At 37.0% G+C, this 25,934-nt stretch overlaps 1 protein-coding gene across 1 annotated transcript; it reads left to right on the top strand.

Annotated features, from left to right (window-relative positions):
- The first annotated feature begins 2,810 nt into the window (after positions 1 to 2,810).
- Positions 2,811 to 8,237, top strand: LOC122014812 (chloroplast envelope quinone oxidoreductase homolog). Its single transcript, XM_042571247.1, has 4 exons — positions 2,811 to 2,968; positions 3,418 to 3,559; positions 4,822 to 4,913; positions 7,372 to 8,237. The coding sequence occupies exons 1-4, from the start codon at positions 2,894 to 2,896 to the stop codon at positions 8,056 to 8,058; spliced, it is 996 nt and encodes a 331-aa protein (XP_042427181.1). The 5' UTR covers positions 2,811 to 2,893; the 3' UTR covers positions 8,059 to 8,237.
- Positions 8,238 to 25,934: the final 17,697 nt, after the last annotated feature.

A 25,934-nucleotide genomic window follows, 5' to 3' on the forward strand; every position in this document is an offset into this window, starting at 1 on the left:
TTCTTTGGTATCAAATGTTTTTTGCCGTGGTAAAAACTAAACATAATACTGTTATTGAATGCTTTTGATGTGATTTGGATGGTGAATATATATCTAATCTTTTTTCTGAATTACTTATCTCAGATGATACATTTATCAAAATTCTTGTATTGACACTCTTAAACAAAATGGTGTTGCTGAAAGAAAACATAGACATATTATTGAAACTGCACGTTCTCTCCTATTATCTGCATATATTCCTAGCGAGTTATGGGACGAAGCTATTCTTATTGTAGTCCATTCTATCAATAGAATTTCATCTTCTATTACATCTGGTATGTCTCCTTTTGAAAAACTATATGATTATGTTCCTGATTATTTTGTCTTACCACATGTTTTGTCCTTCGTCCTCTTGTTGAACATAGTAAGCTTAGTTCTCAGTCCGCTCTTTGTATTTTTCGTGGCTACGGCAAAGTCCAAAAGGGATATAGATGTTATGACCCAATTAGTCAAAAACTCTATGTCTCACGTCATGTTATTTTTCTTGAATACATCACATTCTATTCCATTCCCTCTGAGACTCCTACTCTTCAAAAATCTGATCTCACTCGTATTGATCTTGTTTGCACCGACTCTGATGATGTGTCATCTCATGTTTCCCCACAATTAGACCACCCTAGCACTTCTTCTTCTAATGATGCTACTTGCAGGATTACCACTCATATAGATTCTGATCTTCAACTCCTTGATGATCCCTCTGCACCTACTACTTCCCATGATGCTCTTGTGATAGCAAATCCTCCTTCTCGTTACCCTCAACGATCTCGTAAGTCTACTCATTTACCTAATTTTGTGTATTCTACTTATTCTGGTTCTTTTTCTTCTTTTTTAGCTTCTATTCACCAATTGTCTGATCCCTCCTCTTATGGAGAGACTATTCTTGATCCTCTTTGGTAGCAGGCTATGGCGGAAGAACTTTCTGCTTTGTATCAAACAGGTACTTGGGATCTTGTTTCTCTTCCTTTGGGGAAGTGTGTGATTGGTTCTCGATGGGTGTATAAAATCAAAACTAAATCTAATGGATCAGTTGAGCAGTATAAAGCTCGTTTGGTTGCTAAAGAATTTTTCCAATAGTATGATACGGATTATGAGGAAACCTTTGCTCTAGTTACCAAGTTTGTTACTATCCATACTCTCATTGCAGTTGCATCAGTTCGTCAGTGGTCTATTTTTCATATGGATATTAAAAATATGTTTTTAAATGGAAATCTTTAAAAAGAAGTCTACATGGTGCTTCTATCAGGTGTCACTCACAACCCTGGTAAAGTTTGCATACTAAAAATAGGCTCTTTATAGCCTTAAACAAGTTACTCGTGTTTAGTTTGACAAGTTCTCCATTGTGATTGGATTTCTTGTCTTTCTTCCTAGCTAGCATGACTCTGCTCTTTTTGTTCGTTGTACTTCGTCAGGTCGCACATTACTCTCTCTTTATGGTGATGACATGCTTATTACAAGGGATGATTTAAGTGGAATAGAAGAGTTGAAATTGTATTTGACTCGTGAGTTTGATATGAAAGATTTGGGTCATCTGCGTTATTTTTTGGGACTTAATGTAGCTTATTCTCCTCGTGGCTATCTTCTCTCTCAATCTAAATATATTTGTGACATTCTAGAACAAGCTCATCTACCCGACAATCACACTATTGATACTCTACTTGAGGTTAATGCTCGATACTCTTCTATTGATGGTGTTTCTTTACCAGATCCATCTTTATATTGCACTCTAGTTGGCAGTTTAATATATCTCACCACTAGACCTGGCATTACTTGTGCTATACATATTGTCAGCCAATTTGTTGATTCTCCCACTTCAGTACATTGAAGAGCTGTGTTTCACATCCTTCAATATCTTCGAGGTACCCAGTTTCATAGTCTTCTTTATCCTTATATTTCTACCTTAGAGTTGCGGACCTATTCAGATGCAGATTGTGGTGGTGATTCTACATATCGTAAGTCTACCACAGGATATTTATTTTCTTAGGAGATTCTTTTATCTCTTAGAAGAGTAAAAAGCAAATGTTGTCTCTCATTCTCCTATCGAAGTAGAATATCGTGCTATAGCCTCTACAACTGTTGAAATTATTTGATTACGTTGGCTACTTGCTGATATGAGTGTTTTTCTCTTGAACTATATCCCTATGCATTGTGACAACTCCAGTGCCATTCAAATTACTCGCAATCCCGTCTTTCATGAGCACACCAAACATATCGAGATTGATTGTCAGTTCACTTGTCATCACTATCAGAATGACACCATTACTTTGTCATTTGTCTCATCTTCCATACAAATTGTAGACTTGCTCATCAAGGCACATTCCATGTACGATTTTAATTTCTGATTAATAAACTCTCAATACTTTTTATTGGTAGATCGTAAGTTTAATAGAATATTAGCATATGATAATTTTTTATTATATAAGGATAGATTAGTATTTTATTATTGTTTTTATTGTCTATTTATATTTCTTTTTTTTTCTTTGTAAATTTAAGATTTTGCAATCCAATTGGCTAGCCTCTTTTTAATTATGATGGATGGGGCGGTGGCTGGAAGGATGTTCTGTTCCGGGAGGCGGCGGTTGCGCGACGTCGGTGTTGGCATCGGCGTCAACGTCAATATCGGTAGAGGCAGAGAGCAGATTGGAGGGAAAGGTATTTGGCAAAAAGAATTTTGGGTCACGGGCACTTTTTTGAATAAGTAGAAAGTACGGGGCGCCTATTGGAAATATGAAAAAGGGCTCCCTGACAATTTTGCCAAAAACACGCTCCAGCCGGTTGTTTCTATAAGTAACCATTTCCTTCTTAATTCATTCCTATCTCGCCATAGTTCCTCCCTTCGTTCCTATCCCAACCTCGAATGGCGGCGGAAAACCCAAGCACCATGAAGGCTGTACAGTACGATTCCTACGGAGGAGGTGCCGCCGGCCTCAAGGTTAGCATGCCGCATTCGGTTCTTGTTTAGCTTTTAAAATAGTCCAAATTTTGGCGAAGCCAGTGACAGAACGGAAAATACTTCGTCTGCTGGATGGAGGATCCAAGGACAAAAAGATATTCTGACTCTGCTTGCTATTTACTAATCGATTTCTGACTCTGATTTACTTTGACTGATTGATTAGCGAATCAACTGGATAAAATTTTCAGGTATCGGCAATTCTTGATTTATTTGACTGTTTGGTTGTTCGCCAGATTATGAGCATACAACAGATGGAAGTTATATATATTTTTATAATCATACTCTTTTACCCAGGAAATACCATGGATATTGTTGTTTTGCCGAAGTTTATAGGATCCTTTTTCGTGACCTGTCCTTTGCAGCACAGTTATTGTATATTTTCCTGCTTTTCGTTCATTTGCATTTTTGTGTTAATTCTGCTTATTCAGCATGTTGAGGTTCCTATTCCTTCGCCCAAGAAAAATGAGGCTTTGTTGAAGTTGGAGGCAGCTGCTATAAACCCAGTAGACTGGAAAATCCAGAAAGGCATCCTCCGCCCGTTTCTGCCTCCCAGATTTCCATTTACCCCTGGTAAGAAATAGACTACTCTATTTGTTTGTGAATATGTGTGTATTTTGGTAGGGATCAAAGGGATTAGTAAGGTTAATCAATGCCCCGATCTATAGTGTGTTTAATTTGAAACTGAATTTGACGACACGGAATAATTCCAAGATGACTTTTATAAAGGTGATTTTGGAAAACGTCCTGATTTTTGCACCAATAGATACAAGTACTAATTGAGAACAAAGTTGATTAAGCCAACACCATCTATCCAGCCAACCTGGTTTTATTCCTAGATATGATTTATTGGTGAAGGAAGTGTGTTATGATGTCTTATCTTTTTAAATCCAGGGACAGTTATTAGAAGGGTTTTTGATGCTCTAATTGTGTCCTTTGAAGCTGGCATGTTAGAGGAGTTTAGCCTATTGATGGTTCGATAAATTGCAAAATTGTCCAATCACTTAGGAATGAATGTCAACCAAGATATAAAGATTTTAATGTCAGGTCTATTTATGAGGTTTTTGGCTTGCCCTGGTGGTGGCAATAGTCATCATTGATTTTGTTAATAATAGGTGACTAATTATATTGTTTCAATTTTGTGATGATAAGTATAATGCTGTAGTAAGCAAAGTTTCTTTAGTAATCGTATCTTCCCTGTCATGATGTCGACATAAATGAATCATTGTATTAGTTATTTTCGAACATCATGTGAAGTTTAAATAGTTTGAAGGAGCCTTGGCGCAACGGTAAAGTTGTTACCATGCGACCAAAAGGTCACGGATTCGAATCGTTTCCAGCCTCTTGCAAAAAGCAGGGTAAGGCTGCGTACAATGGATTCTTCCCCGGGACCCCGCATGGCGGGAGCTTCGTGCACTGGACTGTCCTTTTTTATGTGAAGTTTAAATAGTTTGAGAATTATCTTGAGATTGCATAAGTAATAATCAACATTTTGCATTGTCATAGTGTCTGGGAATTACAGTTGACAGTGGGGAAATTGGACTGTCAAATGTTAACCTATGCCATGACATTTGATTTCCTACTATCGCTTGGCTTTTTGATTTGTATAGTTGTTGAGTCTCTCTTAAGGCTGCCCACTTTTCTTGGTGTTTCAGTAAGTATGAAACAAAAAAGTTCCAAGAATTTCATTGTGGATTCTCGTTTTATTTAACCAGATAACAGATTTATTCATCTAATAGTGATTCACATCAGTTCTGTGTTGGTGTGGTAACTGATGGGGATTTAGTTTCAATGCTGCATATATAATTTGACTCTTTTTTTTTTTTGTGAAACAGTTTCTGATGTTGCTGGAGAAGTTGTAGAAGTAGGTTCTGGGGTCAATTCCTTTAAGAAGGGGGACAAAGTTGTTGGTCTGCTAAGCTTTCCAGTAAGTGCTTGTTGTTCTTTGTTTGATGTAGAATTTTATTTGAGCAAAATAATTGTTGCTAAGGCTTATGACATTTTAGTAAATCAAAAGAATCCAAATTCTCCAAGTGAAGCTCTTTCATATAATAAGAAATCTTGAGTTCCAATTATTTAGATTGACTATGAATCTTATGTCATTATTGAATTTAACGTCAGGATATGTTGATAGTAATATTATTCATATCTTTGAAATTCCTCTTAATTTTGTTGAATATAGTTTTTTTGGTCCCTCTTCATTTTTCACTCCTTCGACTCTAATCAAATTAGCTTTCCTATTTACATAAACTCTTGGTCATCTTGGAACTTATCTATATCATCTTAATCTTTTTCCCTCTCATTTAATGAAAATTGTACTCTATCTTGAGGAATCATTACTGGTATTGATGGATATAAAATGTATATATCAATTGTATTTGATTGGTAGAATAGGTAAAATTGTAATCCTAGAAGAAGTTCAAAGAACAAGAATAAGATAATTCTATTTAATTTATGATATCTAAAATTAAAAACTACTGATCTTTGATAATAGTATGTATTATGCTTCATTAAGTAGCAAAAATGTTTTAAATTATTGGGTCTGAGAGGAAGAGGTAAAAGAAACCACCAATTCCTATCCATTCCATAAGAAAGGTTACACAATCCTTCCTCCTTTCATGCATAGGGGAAAATGGATAGTGTGCGGATTCATTTGCTCCCTTTAACTTATCCTCTCTAAAATGATCAAACCAAACCAATTTCTCCTTTGGTGTAAGCATTTAACAAAAAGGAGGCTAAATGACTACGGTCCAAACAAAATCCCATTATGTTGAGCCTTTAACCGCAATTTAACACCCAAATAATGCTCAAGAGAATGCAAAAATTATAATAATCCAATGCAAGCAATTTAATTTTTTGCAAGAAGAAAACTTAAATAAGTAGTGATGGGCAATTCTTGGAAAACACTCACAATAGCTATAGACCAACAATTTTACCCGTTCATGTCCTTTTATTACATTGATATAATTCAATATTATTTTCTTATTTAAAACTCAATTTTGTACCAGTAAGTTCCATGATATAGTAATATAAAAACTCAATTTTGTACAGGTTCTCGTCAAAATAACTTTCATTGTTTACTCCAATTTATCTTTTTGAATGTGGAAGCTTTTTGACATCACAACAAAAAATTTCCAGAAGGTGGCAGGGCAGTGGGAAGTATGTGTTTGAAGTAGAAAGCATGCAGATAGATTCATTAGAATGAATGTTTAGCTATGATCAGTCAATACTTCATAAACAATGATATAGCAATTAACCCCATGGAAATAATTATTTCCGTTCATAGCTGTGGAAATAATTGATTTTTGTCGCATACCTGTGGCTGTGGGCACATATTGTTCCATCAGATGGTGATTGAATCCATGAGACTGAACTGCCTCTGAAAGTAGTGATTATACTTTACTCAAGGATTTTTTGTGGCAAAACCCATGATAACGCATAGATTATAAGGTGGCAATGAAATCAAAGTTAAATACAACTTACCTGACTGACCAGCCAACATGGAATCTTCTGTCAAATGACCTTCCAACCCCCAACATTACACCTAGAAATATCTGACTGAAAACAGAAAAGCTACTGAGCTACTGGTCCAGACTACCCCCACTAACTGCACAGACTCAAAAAAGCACTGAGAGGATAAAAACAAATGTTAGAAGAAGATAGAAATGACAGAATCATAACTGACACCATTGGAACAAGGTGTACCACCTGTTGCTCTGGCAGTGATTCTTTTTGTCCAAGCTCTGAATAAATCTTTGCTTCAAATTTTGATTTAGACCAGTACTTGTGATCAGAATAAGATTCTCCTCTTCGCTACCTTTGGCATACCCTTTTACCCTATATCAACTAACTGAATCATTTCTATAATCACCTTCTGCTTAGAATGTGCCTTCCCTGGTACTCTTGATGTCCAACTCTCTATCAATTGACATTTCTGGATGCATCTTGGTCCACCTGCTTACCCTCAAATAAACATTGGTTTCTTTCAATCCAAATTATTCATATTGAGACTTAACACAGAATGTTCATCGTCCTGCTCCCCTTACATTTCTGCATAGGACTGCCTATCAGAGAAGATCGTTCAAAAAACTGTTCAAGGCACACTTCTTCTCCCTTTCGCAATTATACTGATGATGATCAAGGTTACAATACATCGTTAGTGTTGCAAAATTACACATCCACATTGTTAAATTCTGAAAATACTCTCTTGCTCCTAGATCTATATCTGTATAATCGACAAAGCTTCTTAACCTTCTTTGCTAGACCAAGCTTCATGTTTGGTGTTGGGTTTGAGGGATAGGATATGTCAATATCACTTTTTCCTTCCTCTCCAATCTGTCATGCATGTTTTATTCCTTCTATTGACTTTGATTTTCTTATTACAGAATGGTGGTGGGCTTGCCGAGTTTGCTGTAACAACAATGGCTGCGATGGCCATTAGGCTGCCTGAGGTTTCACCATCCGAAGCTGCAGGCCTACCAATAGCAGGCCTGACTGCTCTCCAGTCACTGAAGGCTATTGGGATTAAATTTGATACTCCCAACAAGTCATCCAATATTCTGATAACAGCTGCCTCTGGTGGTGTGGGGCACTATGCTGTCCAGCTTGCCAAGTATGCAGGACTCCATGTTACAGCGACATGCGGCGCTCGCAATATAGAACTGGTAAAGAGTCTCGGAGCAGATGAGGTGGTGGACTACGAGACTCCAGAGGGTGCGAAACTGAAGAGCCCATCAGACAAGAAGTACGACGGAGTCATCCATTGCGCCACCAATATTCCCTGGTCCACTTTTGAGCCCAACTTGAGCAGCAGTGGCAAGGTCATTGATATAACTCCCAATTTTACAACTATAGCTGCTTCCATTCTGAAGAGGATCACATTTTCAAAGAAAAAGCTTATACCACTGATGTTGGTACCAAAGTCCGGTGAAATGGAATTCTTACTCAATTTGGTAAAGGAAGGTAAGCTCAAGACAGTTATAGACTCCGTATATCCATTAAGTAAAGCAGAAGAGGCCTGGGCCAAGAGCATCAGTGGTCATGCTACAGGGAAGATCATTATCGAAATATGAACCAGTTATCAGTTACCATTCTGCTCAACTATATACATGTATCTATCTTTGCTCTGGTCTTTGTAATATGGCTATCAATAGTACTTTGCGAATGATGTTTATTCAGGCTGTGTAGTATACAGGACACTCATTTCGTACTTCCTCTTAATAAAACTACAAATGGATGCTGTGGCAAAGTAGCTAATACTTCTTTCAACTCATCAAAGTTATGTTGCTTAGTATTCAGTTTCCTGCTCAAATATTTTAGGATTTAAAAGAACGAGTCAGCATTCCCAGCCCAATTGTTGCATTGCACCCATTGTATCTTTGCATCCCGGTCACATGATTAGTGGCCTCATGTCTAGAACAGCTCAAACTTTTTCAAGCGCTTTGCACCTTCCCTGGTGCACTATGAAATAAAATGTAGTATGAACCTGAACCGGCTAAAATGATCCACATAATGGGATTCAATCTGATCTTAAATTCTCTAAACACCTCAAAGACCACCTTTAGAATTGGTTACAAAAATCTCCTCGAAACTCTTCTTTTATATCTTTCAAGTTGGGGTTGGGGTTGATTTTCGCTTATTAATCAACTGCTCAATCAGTCGATTGCTTCATTGAATTTGATCGTTGCACCTGTAAAATGACTCTTACCAACTTTGATTTAACCATGAATAGTTGAGTTATTGCTCATTAATCGGTTGATGTCCAAACAACTAAGTGCCACAGTCGATTCAAAAATCTTATGTTCACTCCTATAGTGTTATCATTTGAGTGCTCAAACTCTACAATCGAATGATAAACAACCAGTCAAGTCCTTTTTTAAGTTCTAAACTTTCTATTCACTCGATAGTGAGACAACAGTCAACCGATCAACATTAGTCAAGTTGATCAATCGATTTCTTAACTTTCTATTTGCTATAATAACACCAACAATTGATTGATCAACTCAATTGATCCTGATCAATCGTTTTCTACTTTCTATTTGCTACAATAATACCAACAGCCGACTCATTGGGATCAATTAAGTTGATCAATCATTTTCTACCTTCTATTTGCTATAGTCGACTATTTCTATTCATCAACCGAATGTTTTTGTAGTATAAGTACTATTTACAATTGATTGATATATTGTTCATAGTGCTAAGAATGTTGTTTACAAATGCTAAAATCCCCTCAAACCCCAATTTCGAGATTTAGGATTCATTAGTCGATTAATATACTCTATCAATTGACTGACATTATCAGAGTTGAATTCTTATTTTTTTTCCTAGTATCTTATTGACCTTAATCTACTAGGATTTTTTTTTTTGCCCAACATCTTATCACCTCGGCCGGTCGAGACTTCTCGTTGTCTAGCATCCAGTCAATTTTGACTTGTAGGACTTTATCATTACCTAGCATTTGATCAACTACCGAGACTTCCTCATTGTTTAGCATTTGATAAACTTTGATTCACTGAGACTTCATCATTGTCTAGCATCTAAACAACCTTGACTTGTTGAGACTTTCTCATTGCTTAGCATTTGGTTAACCTTGATCTATCGGGAATTTATTATTGTTTAGTATCTAGTCAACCTTGACTTGTCGTCTCATGTCTAATATCTAATCAACCTTGACATGTTCAAACTTTTTTTCTCATGCCTAACATCTGGTTCTCCATGACATATTAAAATTTTCTCATTAATAAGTATTCGGTCAAACTTGACTCACTTGGATTTAGCCCTTATCAACTCCTTATTAGATTTCAAACCGTCAAGTGTTCGATTAACCGTGACACGGTTAGATTTCTCTATTGTCAAGTATCTAGTCAACCTTAACCTACTTAACTGTTTATTCTAGTCAACAAACATATTGATCGACTATCAAATATATGATCAATCTTGACCTACATGACATCTTACTCAACCAATTAATATATTGATCAAACATCAAAATTAAACTCGAGTTAACTCGAGCTTAATCAATCAAGTTTGATCAAACTTAGTCAATTTTAACCAAGTCGATTGCACTGACCTTTCTTATTGCATATTGCATATGCAACAAATGATGTGGTCCTTGACTTTTGAGTACTTGAGAGTGATTTCCTTGGGTGTTTCCTTAATTCCTCTCTTGGATGCTTCTTTGGTCCTATCCTTCTTCATGTATGGACATCAACTCTTACAATATCCTTTTTCATAATTAACTCCAAAACATTTGACATCATCTTTATTATTGAAGTTAGATATAGCTTTCGATGTTGACATTGTGGTGCTAGAAGGACGAAATCCCTCTTGAAATTTGGGTTGTGTCTCACATCACTAGGTGTTTTAGCAACTTCATCAGCTTTCCTGATTTTGAGTGTACCAATATCAACTATTTTACAAGATGGCATTATTTTCCATCAACATAGCACCTATAGTCATACTTTCATAGGTTGAAAAAACATATGAAATGGTACAATCATAATTAAGGTTTGGGGTCACCATTAGAGAAGTTCTCTATCACTGTGATCTTCCATAACATCTGCTTCTTCCTGTTGTATCTTATAGTATTCAAATTCCATGTGCCCTTTTTTCTTATAGAATCTATCAACTTTATCTCTATCACTATATTTTAATTTTCCTTTGAATTATTCTCCCTAATTCTCCTTGAGCCTCATATATCCGATCTTGTCACCTTCTCCTTTGAGAAATAGTCTCTCTTAAACCTCAGGGTAAGACTATCATGATTGTATAAAACTCTAAAAAGTTATTAAAAAAAATCAAGGAACATAATAGAATTAATCCTAAATAGTCTCCATCGTACTTAATCTCTATTTATGTCATTTTAATACACTTAGAATTTATGATCTTTAGCTAAAAATATTTGATAGTGATTAATCGAAAGGAGTTTGATGCAACGATAAAATTATTGTCAAACTTAGATGTATTACAGCTCTTGTAAAGTAAAGTAAAACTTCGTATAATAAATTCTTTTTCGAGATCATGTATTGACGGAAGTTTTGTACACAGATGAACTATCCTTTTAGTGATTAATTGATTGGATTTGAATCTTGTTGAGTAGTATCACTTCTAATCGACTAATCAATCAATTGTTAATAGTTAATCACTTTTAGTTAAAAAAAAATGCTTAACCACTCTGGAGATTTTGGAGTCATACCAGATTGGACCATTACACCATGACTTTCCCCTCTATCATTTTTTTCAAAATTTAAATCTTTTAGAAAAATCAAACATTTGACAAAAATTACTTATAATTATAGATCGACTCAGAATCTAACAAAATTAATGGGTACAAACTCAAAAACTCACAACTACAATAATTGAATTTTAGATTTATAGAGCAATCAAACATTATTTGATAATTTTAAATAGTTCAAAATATATATATATATATATATATATATATATATATATATATATATATATATATATATATATATATATATATATATATATATATATAATCTGGAGTAATTCGAAAAGTATAATAATATCAATTATAAGGTATTTTTGATCATCAAATATTTTTTAATTAAAAATATTTAAAAATTATTAATCAATTGAGGTCATTATCAAATGATAATATTATTTATCTCAATCAGTCTTAGTATTATTGGTCTTACAGTAAAATATAAATAGATAAATAATTTAAATATTTTATTCTAATACATTCTTTATATAGAAGAGATCAGTTATCTAACAAAATATTTTGTATTCATTAAAAATTAATTTAAAAATTTATTAAAATAAATGCTCACATAAATAGTATATTAGGGCAATTGAGGTCACTATCAATTTCAATTGGTGTCACTTTCCATTAATTAAATATTTTTAATTAACTCTAGAGAGGATGGTAGAGTTTAGAAAAGTAAATGACAAAAATTAAAAGGGCACGTCCTAAAAGGAATTTTCAAATGAGCGCTACATCTTGAAGCTAGCTGCTATAATATATTTATGGTGAATTTATGATTTAGAAGTTAATATTTATATAGTATAAAAATTATTAATAATTATTATAATATATAAAAATTATTCAATAGTTATTATAAAATATAGAAGTTATTTAGTAGTTGTTACAATATGTTTAAACTGAGTTTAAAATTTAAAATTTATATCGTGTAGATGTTAATCAATATCTATTACAATATGTAGAAGCTACTTGACAGTTGTTACAATATGTAGAAACTACCCAGTAACTATTATAACATGTTTAATGTAAATTTAAAATTTAAGATCACACCTAAATATTATTGTATCAAAATACTATTTATCAACTTGATTAAAATTATTTAAAGTTAGTTAAAATAATTTTAAGCTGTTATAGAAACTATTTTGATATAATAACTTTTTAATATTCTAAATCTAAATTCTAAACTCAAATTGAATATTTTGTAGTAGTTACTAAGTACCTTATGTAACAATTACTGAATAATTTTTATATATTATAGTAGTTGCTCGATAGCTATCCTATATTATAGGAGCAATGATTCTTTGATCTAAGATCTCTGGATTAATCCTAGATCTCTATCCATCTATTAATAGGATGAATTATACCTCATCTATTAAATAAGTAGGGTCTAACTCATCTCACCGTACTAATACTAATAGATTTGTAGGGCCTCCTTGATAAAAAAAAAAAAATCCTAGACCAAATAATCTGGCACATATTACAGAAGCTATCCGATAAATATTACTAAATCAAGAGACAATTTCAGAGTAAATTCATGAGAGGGACGCCTATTTATTTTTATTTTTAAAATTATCCTTTTATTAATTTATAAAATATGTCCTCAGTTTTTGCCCGAATTCTGGGAAACTGGTTGTAATTAAATTTCTACATTCACGCTTGCTTGGACGAATTAACGCCACATGTTTGGGCCGGCTCTGTTGTGTAGCTTCGCTATCTGCTCTCAAACAGCAAATAAAAACTTTTAAGCTGTCCAGACTCCAGAGAAAGACGTGAGGACGCAACCACGTAGTTACGAGGCACAAATGGTGTTTCCTGTTCGAGACATCACACCCGAGTGCGCTTTCTATCTATATCCATTACCACAATTCATCTTATAACGATTGATAAATTATGGCAAAATTTTCGAAAATACACTTTTTTTCTTCTTTTATTCACAATGAACCCCGTGTCGACCGTTGCGCCGATTCCGAGCCCGAAGTCTGGCCACCGCAGGGACTTCTCCATGTCGGTGCCCGATCGGGGTCGACACGACTCATCTTCTGAAAGTAGTCGTCACAGATCCAACTCGTCGCTGTAGTTTCTAGCTCAATTCCTTCACGATGCCGCAGGGCAAGCGCTCAATGGAGCTTGTAGCATGAAAGGAGGGCTCGCTGTCGCAGGTGGTGCACTGACCTTCTTGGTGGGCGATGCGGGGATCGATTGCCAAGGATTGGGAAATTGGACGATTCGAGGGTTTGAATTTGTGACATTTACTTCTAGCAAAGAAGTCTCTGCTGCCATTAGTGGTATGGATGGAAAGGATGTTCATGGTCGGATGATTAAAGTTAATTATGCTACTGATCAAATGGGTGAATTTCGTGGTGGTGGTGGTGACAGTTATGGAGGTGGCTATGGTGGTTATGATGATGTTGCTCTTACTCAATAGTTTCAAAAGTTCCTTGCATCTTAACCACATATCATGTCTCTCTCTTCTCACATAAGTTTTCCCTCTAGTAGTACTTCAGGTATACATTCTCCTATATGGATCCTTGATTCTGGAGCTTTACATCATATGTCGCTTAATGTCAATTCTTTTATATCTATAAATTCATCACCTTTTGTGTCGGTCATGACCGCTGACGGTTCTCCCATGTCATTAGCTGGCTTGGCTCTATTTGTATATCTAATTTATCTCTGTCTACTGTATATCATATTCCTAATCTTACTTTGAATCTTGTCTCGGCCAGTCAATTATGTGACTCTGATTTCTCAGTTTCTTTTACTTCATCTTCTTGTTATGTGCAGAATCCGCGATCCCAGAAGCTTATTGGGATAGGTCGTAGGCAAGGGGGACTATATGTATTAGAAGAGCTAAAAGTCTCAGATGTTGCAGTTTCTAGTGTTGATTTGTCATTCTTTCGGTTAAGCTCTACTTCTTCTGATTTTTATTTAGGGCATTCTTGTCTTGGACATGTTTCTTCTGTTGGTGCCGCGGGGCCAGCATGAGGGGATGAATTATCTATAAAATAAAAATTAACCTTTCTCGATCTTTCAACTCATATTAGTAGCACAATTATAACAAAAAAAATTATACAACTAAAAATAGAAGAGACCAAGAAATTAACTTGGTTACAATCTAGATGGTTGTTAATCCAAGACAGTGAATAGTACTAGTAGATCTCCTTCGTTATAGGCGGAGAAACCTCTTACAGACGTTGACAGCACAGAAAATATATTAGAAAAGATTACAAAAGTTGTAGTTACAGTTGTTATCTAATTCCTAGCTCCATGGATTTTTTTATAGCCCCTGAAAAATCTTATCTGAAATTGGAAGGCGCCTGCAACAAGGCGGAAGGCGCCTCCAGCGAAGCAAGCGAAGATAATGTTTTATCTTCACCAACAATCGCTTTTGCCCAGTCTAAGGCACCTTCAAGTAGTTGAAGGCGCCTTCTATAAAGGCTCAAAAGCACCTTCAAAGGTTGAAGGCGCCTTCCTCCCGAAAGGCGCGAGGGCTCCTTCAATAGCATTGAAGGCGCCTTCAGCAGCTGCTACCGAGCTCCAAACTTCTCCTTTGGATCTTCCGCTGCTCCGCTCGCTTGGGTGATTTCGGCCATTTGAAATAGGGCTCACTCGAACCCATTTTCCGATCTTCTCCTCGAACAGGATTCCTCCCAGTCTTTTCATCCCTCGAACGTTACACACAACCTTCTCGTCCACCTACTCTTCCACAACACCTCGTCCCTCGGACGCACCGAGCCTGTCGGCTCTCTCCCGTGCCGTCCATCTCGCTAGCTGCTTCTTACGCTCGACTTCTTGTGTTCCTAAGTTCTTGCACACTTAAACACAAGGATCAAATACAACATGACCTAACTGAACTTGGTTGACCACATTAAAACTATCCCGGAGTTCTAACATCTTCTTCTCTTTTAAAATACTTAGCTTCTAAAAGAAATTTAGGAAAATTATAAACTCATGATACTTCATATTGTTGTAGCTGCAAATTGGCAAAATTCTCTACTTTACCTTTTTATAGAAGTATCTCTATTTCTCTTGTACCATTTGAGTTAATTCATTCTGATATGTGGGGTCCATCTTCTATTCGTACACCTGGTGGATCCTATTACTACGTTTCCTTTATTGATCATTGTACTCGTTATAATTGAGTTTGTCTTATGAAACATCATTCTGATTTCTTTGGTATCTATCAAATGTTTTTTACTGTAACGCCCGCCCTCCCTGCTAACCCTAAGGGACGGGGCTACGATACTCTATGTACAAATTTTTCTTTTTTTAAAACAGCGGAAGACTTAAAATAATTCTCTTAGTTTAATAAAAACTTTTCTTTTGTTTTCCCTTTCATCAAATCCGAACTACACTATCATGGCCTCAATAACATGATATCAAAATTAGTAGAAACATAACATCAAGTCACACATACGGTACTACAATTCATGATACCAAAGCATAGTTCTTTAAAAGTTTTTAAAGCAGGTTCTTATTTGGTTGCCTAGCCACTGCCACACACATCTCCTTGCCTCTCCTGCTGCTCCTCTAGCTCATCCAGCTTTTTCCTTTATCTGTGGTACAAGGACAGTAAGCTGTGAGCACTCATGGCTCAGTAAGTTCCTTTCCTACTCACTAAAATCGAAAATCATAGTATAATCAAAGAATGTCTTAACATGGCATCATTTCAACTAATCATGACATAATGTGACATACTCTTTTAAGCATATCATGCAACATGAAGAAATCATAACTAGTCATGGCATATCATAGCGTAAAGCATAGCATGAAGCATAACATAACCGTATCTAATCATGGCATATCGTTATAAAGAGTCATGGCATATCCTACACATGGACATATCATGGAACATAACATAATCATATCTAACCATGGCATATCATAAATCATCATAAGGTATATGCAATATGATTTTGAAAAACATGTATCCGAAAAACATGTGTATGTCTCATGATATTTAAAACCATTTCTTCTTACATATATACTTGAACATAATCTCAACTTAAAGGGGATCCCGGCTATGTACCACTTACATATTGCGCGCAACCTATGTAGGTCCAAGGTAGCAAGTCATGAACCCTACAAGGCAACATACTAGGCCCGAGTCTTACTCCATCGACCTAGGGGCACTTAGGAGCTCATCCCTAACGAGGCCCGAGTCTTATTCCATCGACCCCGGGGCGCTTATGGAGCCCACCCTTGGTACAAGCCATATAAAGTAAAGTACATGTCATACTTATACATATCATACATCATAAAAGCATGCATCACTTAGGCACACATCATATCATAAAAGTATGCATCACTTAGGCATACATCATGTCATAAAAGTATGCATCACTTAGGCATACATCATACCATAAAAGTATACATCACTTAGGCATACATCATATCATAACAATATGCATCACTTAGGCATAGATCATAAAAACATGCATATCTTAAGCATAAAGCATATCATCAAGCATGCATAATTTAACCACATAGCATATCATGAAAGCATGCATATTTTAAGCACTAAACATAGCATCAAAGCATGCATAATTTAACCACATATCATAACATAAGTATGCATATTTTCAGCTCATATCATATCATCAAAGCATGTAAAATTTACCCACATATCATAACATAAAGCATGCATATTCTGAACTCATAACATATCGTAGAAATTCTCATCTTATATAGCTCACAAGCATACATGTCTAAGCATAAAAGTGTATCATGTGCTCATCCAATCATAAGGAACAATGTAACATGATTAATTTGGGTACTAAGCTTCCTAGTCCTTTGGGTTCTTATCTTGGCCGAAACCCTCTTAGGTGCCAATTTAGGTTTTAAACAACATCCAAGCATGTACAACCTAATTCATCCACATATCATTTTCATAGGAAGTATTATAAACAAGATTTACTTGGACTCTAAGTTCTCCAAGTCCATAAACCTCATTTGGCCGAACCTTAACAAGTGTGAAACAAGGTTCTAAATGACATAAAGCATGGAAACCTTAACCATATTTATAGCATTTGTTTCAAGGAATATGGTAAGCACAATTGAGTTAGTTCCTAAATCCTTTAAGCCCTTAAAATTATGTCATGGCCGAAACTTACAAGTACTCATTTAGGTTTTCAAGCAAGCATACAAGCATGTGAACTTACTCTAACATCATGTATAAATTTATAAATGGCATCATACAAGTGGTCATGGCCGAAACTTCCCTTAGCATCAATTTAGGTCACTAACAACATATAGCATGTGAATTTTTAGCTTTCTACATTTCATATTCCATGGAGAGTGACATGAGCATGTTCAATGTAAGTTCTAGGGTTTCTAAGGCATGTATCCCTTCATGGCCGAGACTTTAAGGTGTCCATTTGAATCATAGTTAAATATATAAGCGTGTGAACACAATCAACATGTTATCTCAATTTCATAAGAAGCATCTTTAACACATGAGGTCTAAATTTTAAGGTTTCTAGGTCTTTAAACCCTACATGGCCGAACCTCATCAAGCATGGAATTTGTTCAAATGGCATAAAATCATAGAAAGTCATAACACATTTCATAACATGTATAAAAGTCAATCACTATAAGCATACATTTAAATTGTGTCTTAGGTTTCCTAGGTTTTTCCTTTCTTTATCTCATAGCATATGTTTGGCCGAAACCTTCCAAGTCTTTAAACTAGGTTTTAGGTGGCCTAAAGTATGGAAAACCTAAACAAGTTTTATGGCAAAAATATCAAAGAAACTATACATATAAGTTTGGTTCACAAACAAGCTAGGACCCTTGTGGTCATAATTATCATATATCATGCAACCAATTTTCCTATACTCTAATTAAGCATGGGAGCATCAAACAACTTTCATATCTTATTGTCATGGAGGTTTTGAGCATGTAAAAAAAATCTGTTTAAGCTATTCTAAACCATCCACCTTACCATGGCCGAAACATTAAAAGTGATGTTCATGAGTTTCTATCAACATACAAGCATGCAACTCTTTAAGAAACTCTATATTCTATCATATAAACATGGTGAGTTTAAATTCAAAGTCTTCCTAACCCTAAACCCTTCCTTGGCCGAAACTTGTGAGTGGGGTACTTTTGGTTCCAAGTAACCTTCAAGTATGAAAACAATAATGGATCCTTAACCATTTATTTAGAGGGTTTTGTGCAAGTTAGGTAAACAAATAAATTCCCTAGCCCTTATAAAACCTTTTTGGCTGAAACTCTAGGGTTAGGTACATCTCTAATCCAGCATCACATATATATCAAAATATGAGAGAAAACCTTCTTACAAAGCATAGAAAAATTATTATGAATCAAGGCTTATATTAAACATTCCTAGGATCAACAAGTCCTTTCTTTGGCCGAATTTTCACAACTTTGTTTCTAGGTTTTAAAATCCTCATAAAATCCAAAAACACATTAAAACCACTTGTACCACAGGTGAGGGGATACTTACATCCTTTTCGCTTGTGGTTCTAAAGTGTGGTGATGGAAAAAAGGGTCTCTTCTTCTTGTTCTCCTCCTTTGATTTCCCTTGGTAGCCTTCCTTGTATCCTAGGAGGAACCTTATTTTGGGGGCCGAAAATGGAGGAGAGGGGGCTGAGGCTCTCGGTGATGGAGAGGAGAGAATGAGAGAAATGAGAGAAAAATAAAATCTTCTCTTTACATGCTCCCTTTTATGTTAAGGGGGAAGAGGTAGCAAAATTGGTTTTTGCTTTCCTTCTCCCTTAGCCCTTTTTTTTTATTTTCTCATCATTCATGATGAAACAAGGGGGAATGAATCCCCTTAATTGTCCTCTTTAAGTCACGGCAAAGGGAGAGGAAGAGGGAGAGAAAAGAAGGAAGGCAAGTTGCCTTTCTCTTGCTCTTTTCTTGCTTTCTTTTGGCTAGCTTTTACTCTCATCCTTATCATGAGTTTCCCTCCTTTGCTATCAATATATTATTCCTATCCCAACTGGTTATTACCCATTAATCCTATCATTTACATCATGAGAGGTTCAAGGTTCAATCCTTGACCACTCCATATTTTTATTTCTTTTTATTTCTTTTTGGTTCAACATTCTACTAATATTTTTCTAAGGTAAATTCATCATTCTCATATTTATCTTAAAAGCTTAGTGGGTGTTACAGTACCCCGTACCTCATAAAAAGTTCATCCTCGAACTTTAAAATAGCTCCGGGTACTTTTGTTTCATATCGTCCTCGCGTTCCCAGGTGGCTTCTTCAAATCGTTGATTCCGCCATAGAACCTTTACTAAGGGTATTTCTTTGTTCCTTAACCTCTTGACTTCTCGGTCCAAGATCTGAATAGGTCTACTTTCGTAACTTAGGTCCTCTTGAACCTGTACCGACTGTGGCTCAATTACTTGATCTGTGCTGGGAGTACACTTCTTGAGCATCGATACATGGAACACATTGTGAATAGCTGCCATGTCTGGAGGTAGTTCTAGTCTATATGCGACTTGGCCCACTCTTTCTAAAATCCGGTACGGTCCTACGTATCGTGGGCTTAACTTGCTCCTCTTTCCGAATCTCATTATCCCTTTTATGGGGGATACCTTAAGGAATACCAAATCTCTGATGTTGAATTCTAGCGGCCTGCGCCGTTTATCGGCATAATTTTGTTGGTCCCTTTGGAGGCCGGCAAGAGGGGAGGGGTGAATTACCCTACAAAATAAAACCAAAAACCCTTCTCGGATATTCAACTAACTTAAAAGAACTTGTAATTAAAAAGGCAGAGACTAATTAAAACAGAAATTAGACACAGAGGAATTACTTGGTTTGCAATCAGAGGATTGCTAATCCAAGGCAAAGAAGGCGCACTAATTGATTCTCCTCTGGGCGGAGTAGCCTCTTACAGCGTTGAAAGCACAGAAAGAAATAACACAAATGAAAGCACTGGATTACAAGTAGTTCGTTCTTGATTGATAATTGCTTCTGGACCAAGGCTATATTTATAGTCTTAGTCCGGGTGCCTGGAAGGGTTCCGGGCGCCCTGGGGGGGATAAATTTTATCCCCCAATGGTCGGATCGAGTCAAAACTCGATCCTGTTGAAAAGTCGATTCCGGGCGCTCGGAAGGGTTCCGGGCGCCCCGGTCGGTTCCGGGCGCCCCGGTCGGTTCCGGGCGCCCGGAGCCCTAAGGTCAACTTAAATTGACTTTTCGACTCCAGTTCAGCTTGTCTCGATCCAGCTCATCTCGGTCCGGGTCTGTTCGCTCCGGCTCCGTTTGCTTGGGTGATCTCGGCCTTCCGGAATAGGGCTCACCCGAACCCATGTTCCGGCCTTCTCCTCGAGCAGCCTTCCTTCCCGGTTTCTCATCCCTCGAGCGCCGCGCATGCTCTTCTCGTCCACCGGTGTACTCTTCCGCGGACACCTCGTCCCTCGGACGCACCGAGCCCGTCGGCTCTCTCCCGTGCCGTCCTTCTCGCTAGCCGCGTCTTCCACTCGACTTCCTGTGTTCCTAAGCTCCTGCACACTTAGACACAAGGGTTAAACAAACGCAAGACCTAACTTAGCTTGTTTGATCACATCAAAACACCTTGGGGTTCCAACAAATTTTTCTGCCGACTCTGAGCAATTTCTATTCGTTGGCGGATCTTCTGTATAGCTCGGGTGGTGTCATCAATAAGTTCCGTTCAGAGCCCCATTTCCTTCTTTTCACCACTTTCATACCAGCATATAGGGGATCTACACTTCCTCCCATACAGAGCTTCGTAAGGTGCCATTCTAATAGTAGCTTGGTAACTATTATTGTAGGCGAATTCTGCCAGGTATAAATATCGGCACCAGCTTCCCTTGAAGTCCAGGGCACAAGCTCTTAACATATCTTCTAATATTTGGTTCACTCTTTTAGTTTGCCCATCGGTCTGAGGGTGGAAAGTTGTACTAAATAACAACTTCGTGCCGAGGGTCTTCTGAACGCACTCCCAAAAGTGTGAAACAAAACGACCGTCTCTATCAGAAATAATGGTCTTAGGAATACCATGTAGCCGAATGATTTCCTTAACATATAACTGAGCTAGTTGTTCAGTTGAATAGGTCATTTTGATCGCCAAAAAGTGTGCGGACTTCGTCAATCTGTCTACAATCACCCATATAGCGTCATATCCGTTTGTCATCCTGGGAAGACCCGAAATGAAATCCATAGAGATTTCTTCCTTTCCAAATTCTTGTTTGATTCTCTGGAGGTTTTGGTCACTGGTTTGCTTTTCCAGTATACTCTCAAATAACGTCAGTGTTATGGTGAGGGTAGAAAGTCGCCCGGACATAGTTTCGACCCAAGGATACGAAACACGTCTCGGTTCCTTGATGGATTCCCATATTGGTTCGTTTCCAGCATTAAGTAAAACTTTAGCATATTGATTGAAATTAGGTAGCTGACCTGAGACGATGGTAGAGGCGTTCGCCACGTCATCCTGAGCGAGAGAGTAGACTCTGGCATTGGTCATAGTGGGAGGGGCCTCCAATCTTCCTTGGCTGATTGAAGTCCCTTCTATGGCAGTATGCATCTGGTGAAGCTGTGCAGGGGTACTCCTATTCTGGTTGTTCTGCGGAGGTAGTGCCTGAGACTGAGTAGGGCAATTTCTTGCCAAATGTCCTTCCTTTCCGCAGTTGTAGCACTTTCTGGTGCTTAGGAGACATACTCCAGAATGCATCTTTCCACATATGGCACACTGAGGGTACTTGGTTTGCTTATTGGCCGGACCACCTTTTGTGTTGTTCCACTGTTTCCTCTTTCCACCTGAGTTTCCTTTCCAGCCTGTTCTGGTATTATGCGATTTTTGTCCTCCGGTCAGTGCTTGGTTCTTGCCCTCGTTCATTGCTTTCTGGTAGTGCTCGGTAATCAGGGCACTGCTGACTAGCTCCTCTGCAGTCTGCGGTCTATTAACTCCGCCGGCTACGTTCAGAGCTATCTCGGGTCGGAGCATCTTTAACATGAACCGGACCCTTTCTTTTTCAGTACTGATCAGTTCTGGGCACAGACGTGCTAGGCGGTTGAACTTCTTGACGGCTTCGTTAACTGACAGATCACCTTGCCGGAACTCAGTGAACTCGTCATAGTGCTTGTTGGTCACTTGCATATGGAAGAATTCTTCTAAGAACTCTGTCTCAAAATTCGTCCACTGCATCTGGTTTATTTGTCTTTTCGCCTTTACTCGGTCCCACCACATCCGGGCATCTCCGGTAAGGCAGAACGACACGCATTTGACCTTCTCGTGTTCAGGCCAGTCCAGTAGTTCCATTATGCTCTCCACGGTCTTGAGCCAGGCTTGCGCATCCCATGGTTCGCAGTTTCCCGAGAAGGCTTCCGGCTTAAGCCTTTGCCACTGAATCAGATAGGCCTCTTGTCGGACCATCGGAGTAGGGGCTGCCGGGGGCACTGGCGCGGTTGTAGGTATAACCGGTAGTGTATTCTGATTTGCCGGTGGGGTAACTGGGTTGCCTTGCTGACCCATTAAGGTAGTGATCAGCTGCTGTTGTTCTGTGATCTGACGCTGGAGGTCTATGACTACCTGTATCATGTCTGGTGGAGTCACTGTCCCCTCGGTTCGGCCATTGCGTGTCCTAACCATGTTTATCTAAATAATGACAAATAGACTAGTGTAAGTGGTTATCGTTTTTAGCCAATCTAACGTACTGTTTTGTTTCTATCTATTTGTTCTGGTATTATTCCTAACCTACTAATATGTAATCCTAATCTAAATTATAACTAAAAGCATAGAATAAAGCATCAAACATAAGCAAGCAAAACATGAAACTAAAGCATAAGCAACATGAGGAAAAAATAAAGAATAGAGTGACAAACAATATAACATAAGGAAATAAAGCATAAGCAATATAGCAAAGAAAATAAAGCATAGGCAATATAACAAGGAAGAAAAATAAAGCATAAGTCATATAACATGAAACTAAGCATAAGCATATAACAAGAAAATTAAGCATAAACATTCTTACTTGGAGCGGCAGGTCGGAGGCTTGATGTGTGTGTAGTGAGCTGGCAAAAACCTGGCTCTGATACCAACCTGTAACGCCCGCCCTCCCTGCTAACCCTAAAGGACGGGGCTACGATACTCTATGTACAAATTTTTCTTTTTTTAAAACAGCGGAAGACTTAAAATAATTCTCTTAGTTTAATAAAACTTTTCTTTTGTTTTCCCTTTCATCAAATCCGAACTACACTATCATGGCCTTAATAACATGATATCAAAATTAGTAGAAACATAACATCAAGTCACACATACGGTACTACAATTCATGATACCAAAGCATAGTTCTTTAAAAGTTTTTAAAGCAGGTTCTTATTTGGTTGTCTAGCCACTGCCACACACATCTCCTTGCCTCTCCTGCTGCTCCTCTAGCTCATCCAGCTTTTTCCTTTATCTGTGGTACAAGGACAGTAAGCTGTGAGCACTCATGGCTCAGTAAGTTCATCATTTCAACTAATCATGACATAATGTGACATACTCTTTTAAGCATATCATGCAACATGAAGAAATCATAACTAGTCATGGCATATCATAGCGTAAAGCATAGCATGAAGCATAACATAACCGTATCTAATCATGGCATATCGTCATAAGGAGTCATGGCATATCCTACACATGGACATATCATGAAACATAACATAATCATATCTAACCATGGCATATCATAAATCATCATAAGGTATATGCAATATGATTTTGAAAAACATGTATCCGAAAAACATGTGTATGTCTCATGATCTTTAAAACCATTTCTTCTTACATATATACTTGAACATAATCTCAACTTAAAGGGGATCCCGGCTATGTACCACTTACATATTGCGCGCAACCTATGTAGGTCCAAGGTAGCAAGTCTTGAACCCTACAAGGCAACATACTAGGCCCGAGTCTTACTCCATCGACCTAGGGGCACTTAGGAGCTCATTCCTAACGAGGCCCGAGTCTTATTCCATCGACCCCGGGGCACTTATGGAGCCCACCCTTGGTACAAGCCATATAAAGTAAAGTACATGTCATACTTATACATATCATACATCATAAAAGCATGCATCACTTAGTCACACATCATATCATAAAAGTATGCATCACTTAGGCATACATCATGTCATAAAAGTATGCATCACTTAGGCATACATCATATCATAACAATATGCATCACTTAGGCATAGATCATAAAAACATGCATATCTTAAGCATAAAGCATATCATCAAGCATGCATAATTTAACCACATAGCATATCATGAAAGCATGCATATTTTAAGCACTAAACATAGCATCAAAGCATGCATAATTTAACCACATATCATAACATAAGTATGCATATTTTCAGCTCATATCATATCATCAAAGCATGTAAAATTTACCCACATATCATAACATAAAGCATGCATATTCTGAACTCATAACATATCGTAGAAATTCTCATCTTGTATAGCTCACAAGCATACATGTCTAAGCATAAAAGTGTATCATGTGCTCATCCAATCATAAGGAACAATGTAACATAATTAATTTGGGTACTAAGCTTCCTAGTCCTTTGGATTCTTATCTTGGCCGAAACCCTCTTAGGTGCCAATTTAGGTTTTAAACAACATCCAAGCATGTACAACCTAATTCATCCACATATCATTTTCATAGGAAGTATTATAAACAAGATTTACTTGGACTCTAAGTTCTCCAAGTCCTTAAACCTCATTTGGCCGAACCTTAACAAGTGTGAAACAAGGTTCTAAATGACATAAAGCATGGAAACTTTAACCATATTTATAGCATTTGTTTCAAGGAATATGGTAAGCACAATTGAGTTAGTTCCTAAATCCTTTAAGCCCTTAAAATTATGTCATGGCCGAAACTTACAAGTACTCATTTAGGTTTTCAAGCAAGCATACAAGCATGTGAACTTACTCTAACATCATGTATAAATTTATAAATGGCATCATACAAGTGGTCATGGCCGAAACTTCCCTTAGCATCAATTTAGGTCACTAACAACATATAGCATGTGAATTTTTAGCTTTCTACATTTCATATTCCATGGAGAGTGACATGAGCATGTTCAATGTAAGTTCTAGGGTTTCTAAGGCATGTATCCCTTCATGGCCGAGACTTTAAGATGTCCATTTGAATCATAGTTAAATATATAAGCATGTGAACACAATCAACATGTTATCTTAATTTCATAAGAAGCATCTTTAACACATGAGGTCTAAATTTTAAGGTTTCTAGGTCTTTAAACCCTACATGGCCGAACCTCATCAAGCATGAAATTTGTTCAAATCGCATAAAAGCATAGAAAGTCATAACACATTTCATAACATGTATAAAAGTCAAGCACTATAAGCATACATTTAAATTGTGTCTTAGGTTTCCTAGGTTTTTTCTTTCTTTATCTCATAGCATATGTTTGGCCGAAACCTTCCAAGTCTTTAAACTAGGTTTTAGGTGGCCTAAAGTATGGAAAACCTAAACAAGTTTTATGGCAAAAATATCAAAGAAACTATACATATAAGTTTGGTTCACAAACAAGCTAGGACCCTTGTGGTCATAATTATCATATATCATGCAACCAATTTTCCTATACTCTAATTAAGTATGGGAGCATCAAACAACTTTCATATCTTATTGTCATGGAGGTTTTGAGCATGTAAAAAAAAAATTTGTTTAAGCTATTCTAAACCATCCACCTTATCATGGCCGAAACATTAAAAGTGATGTTCAT

This window comes from Zingiber officinale, chromosome 8B, assembly GCF_018446385.1.
Source record: "Zingiber officinale cultivar Zhangliang chromosome 8B, Zo_v1.1, whole genome shotgun sequence".
In the NCBI taxonomy this organism is placed as follows: Eukaryota; Viridiplantae; Streptophyta; class Magnoliopsida; order Zingiberales; family Zingiberaceae; genus Zingiber; species Zingiber officinale.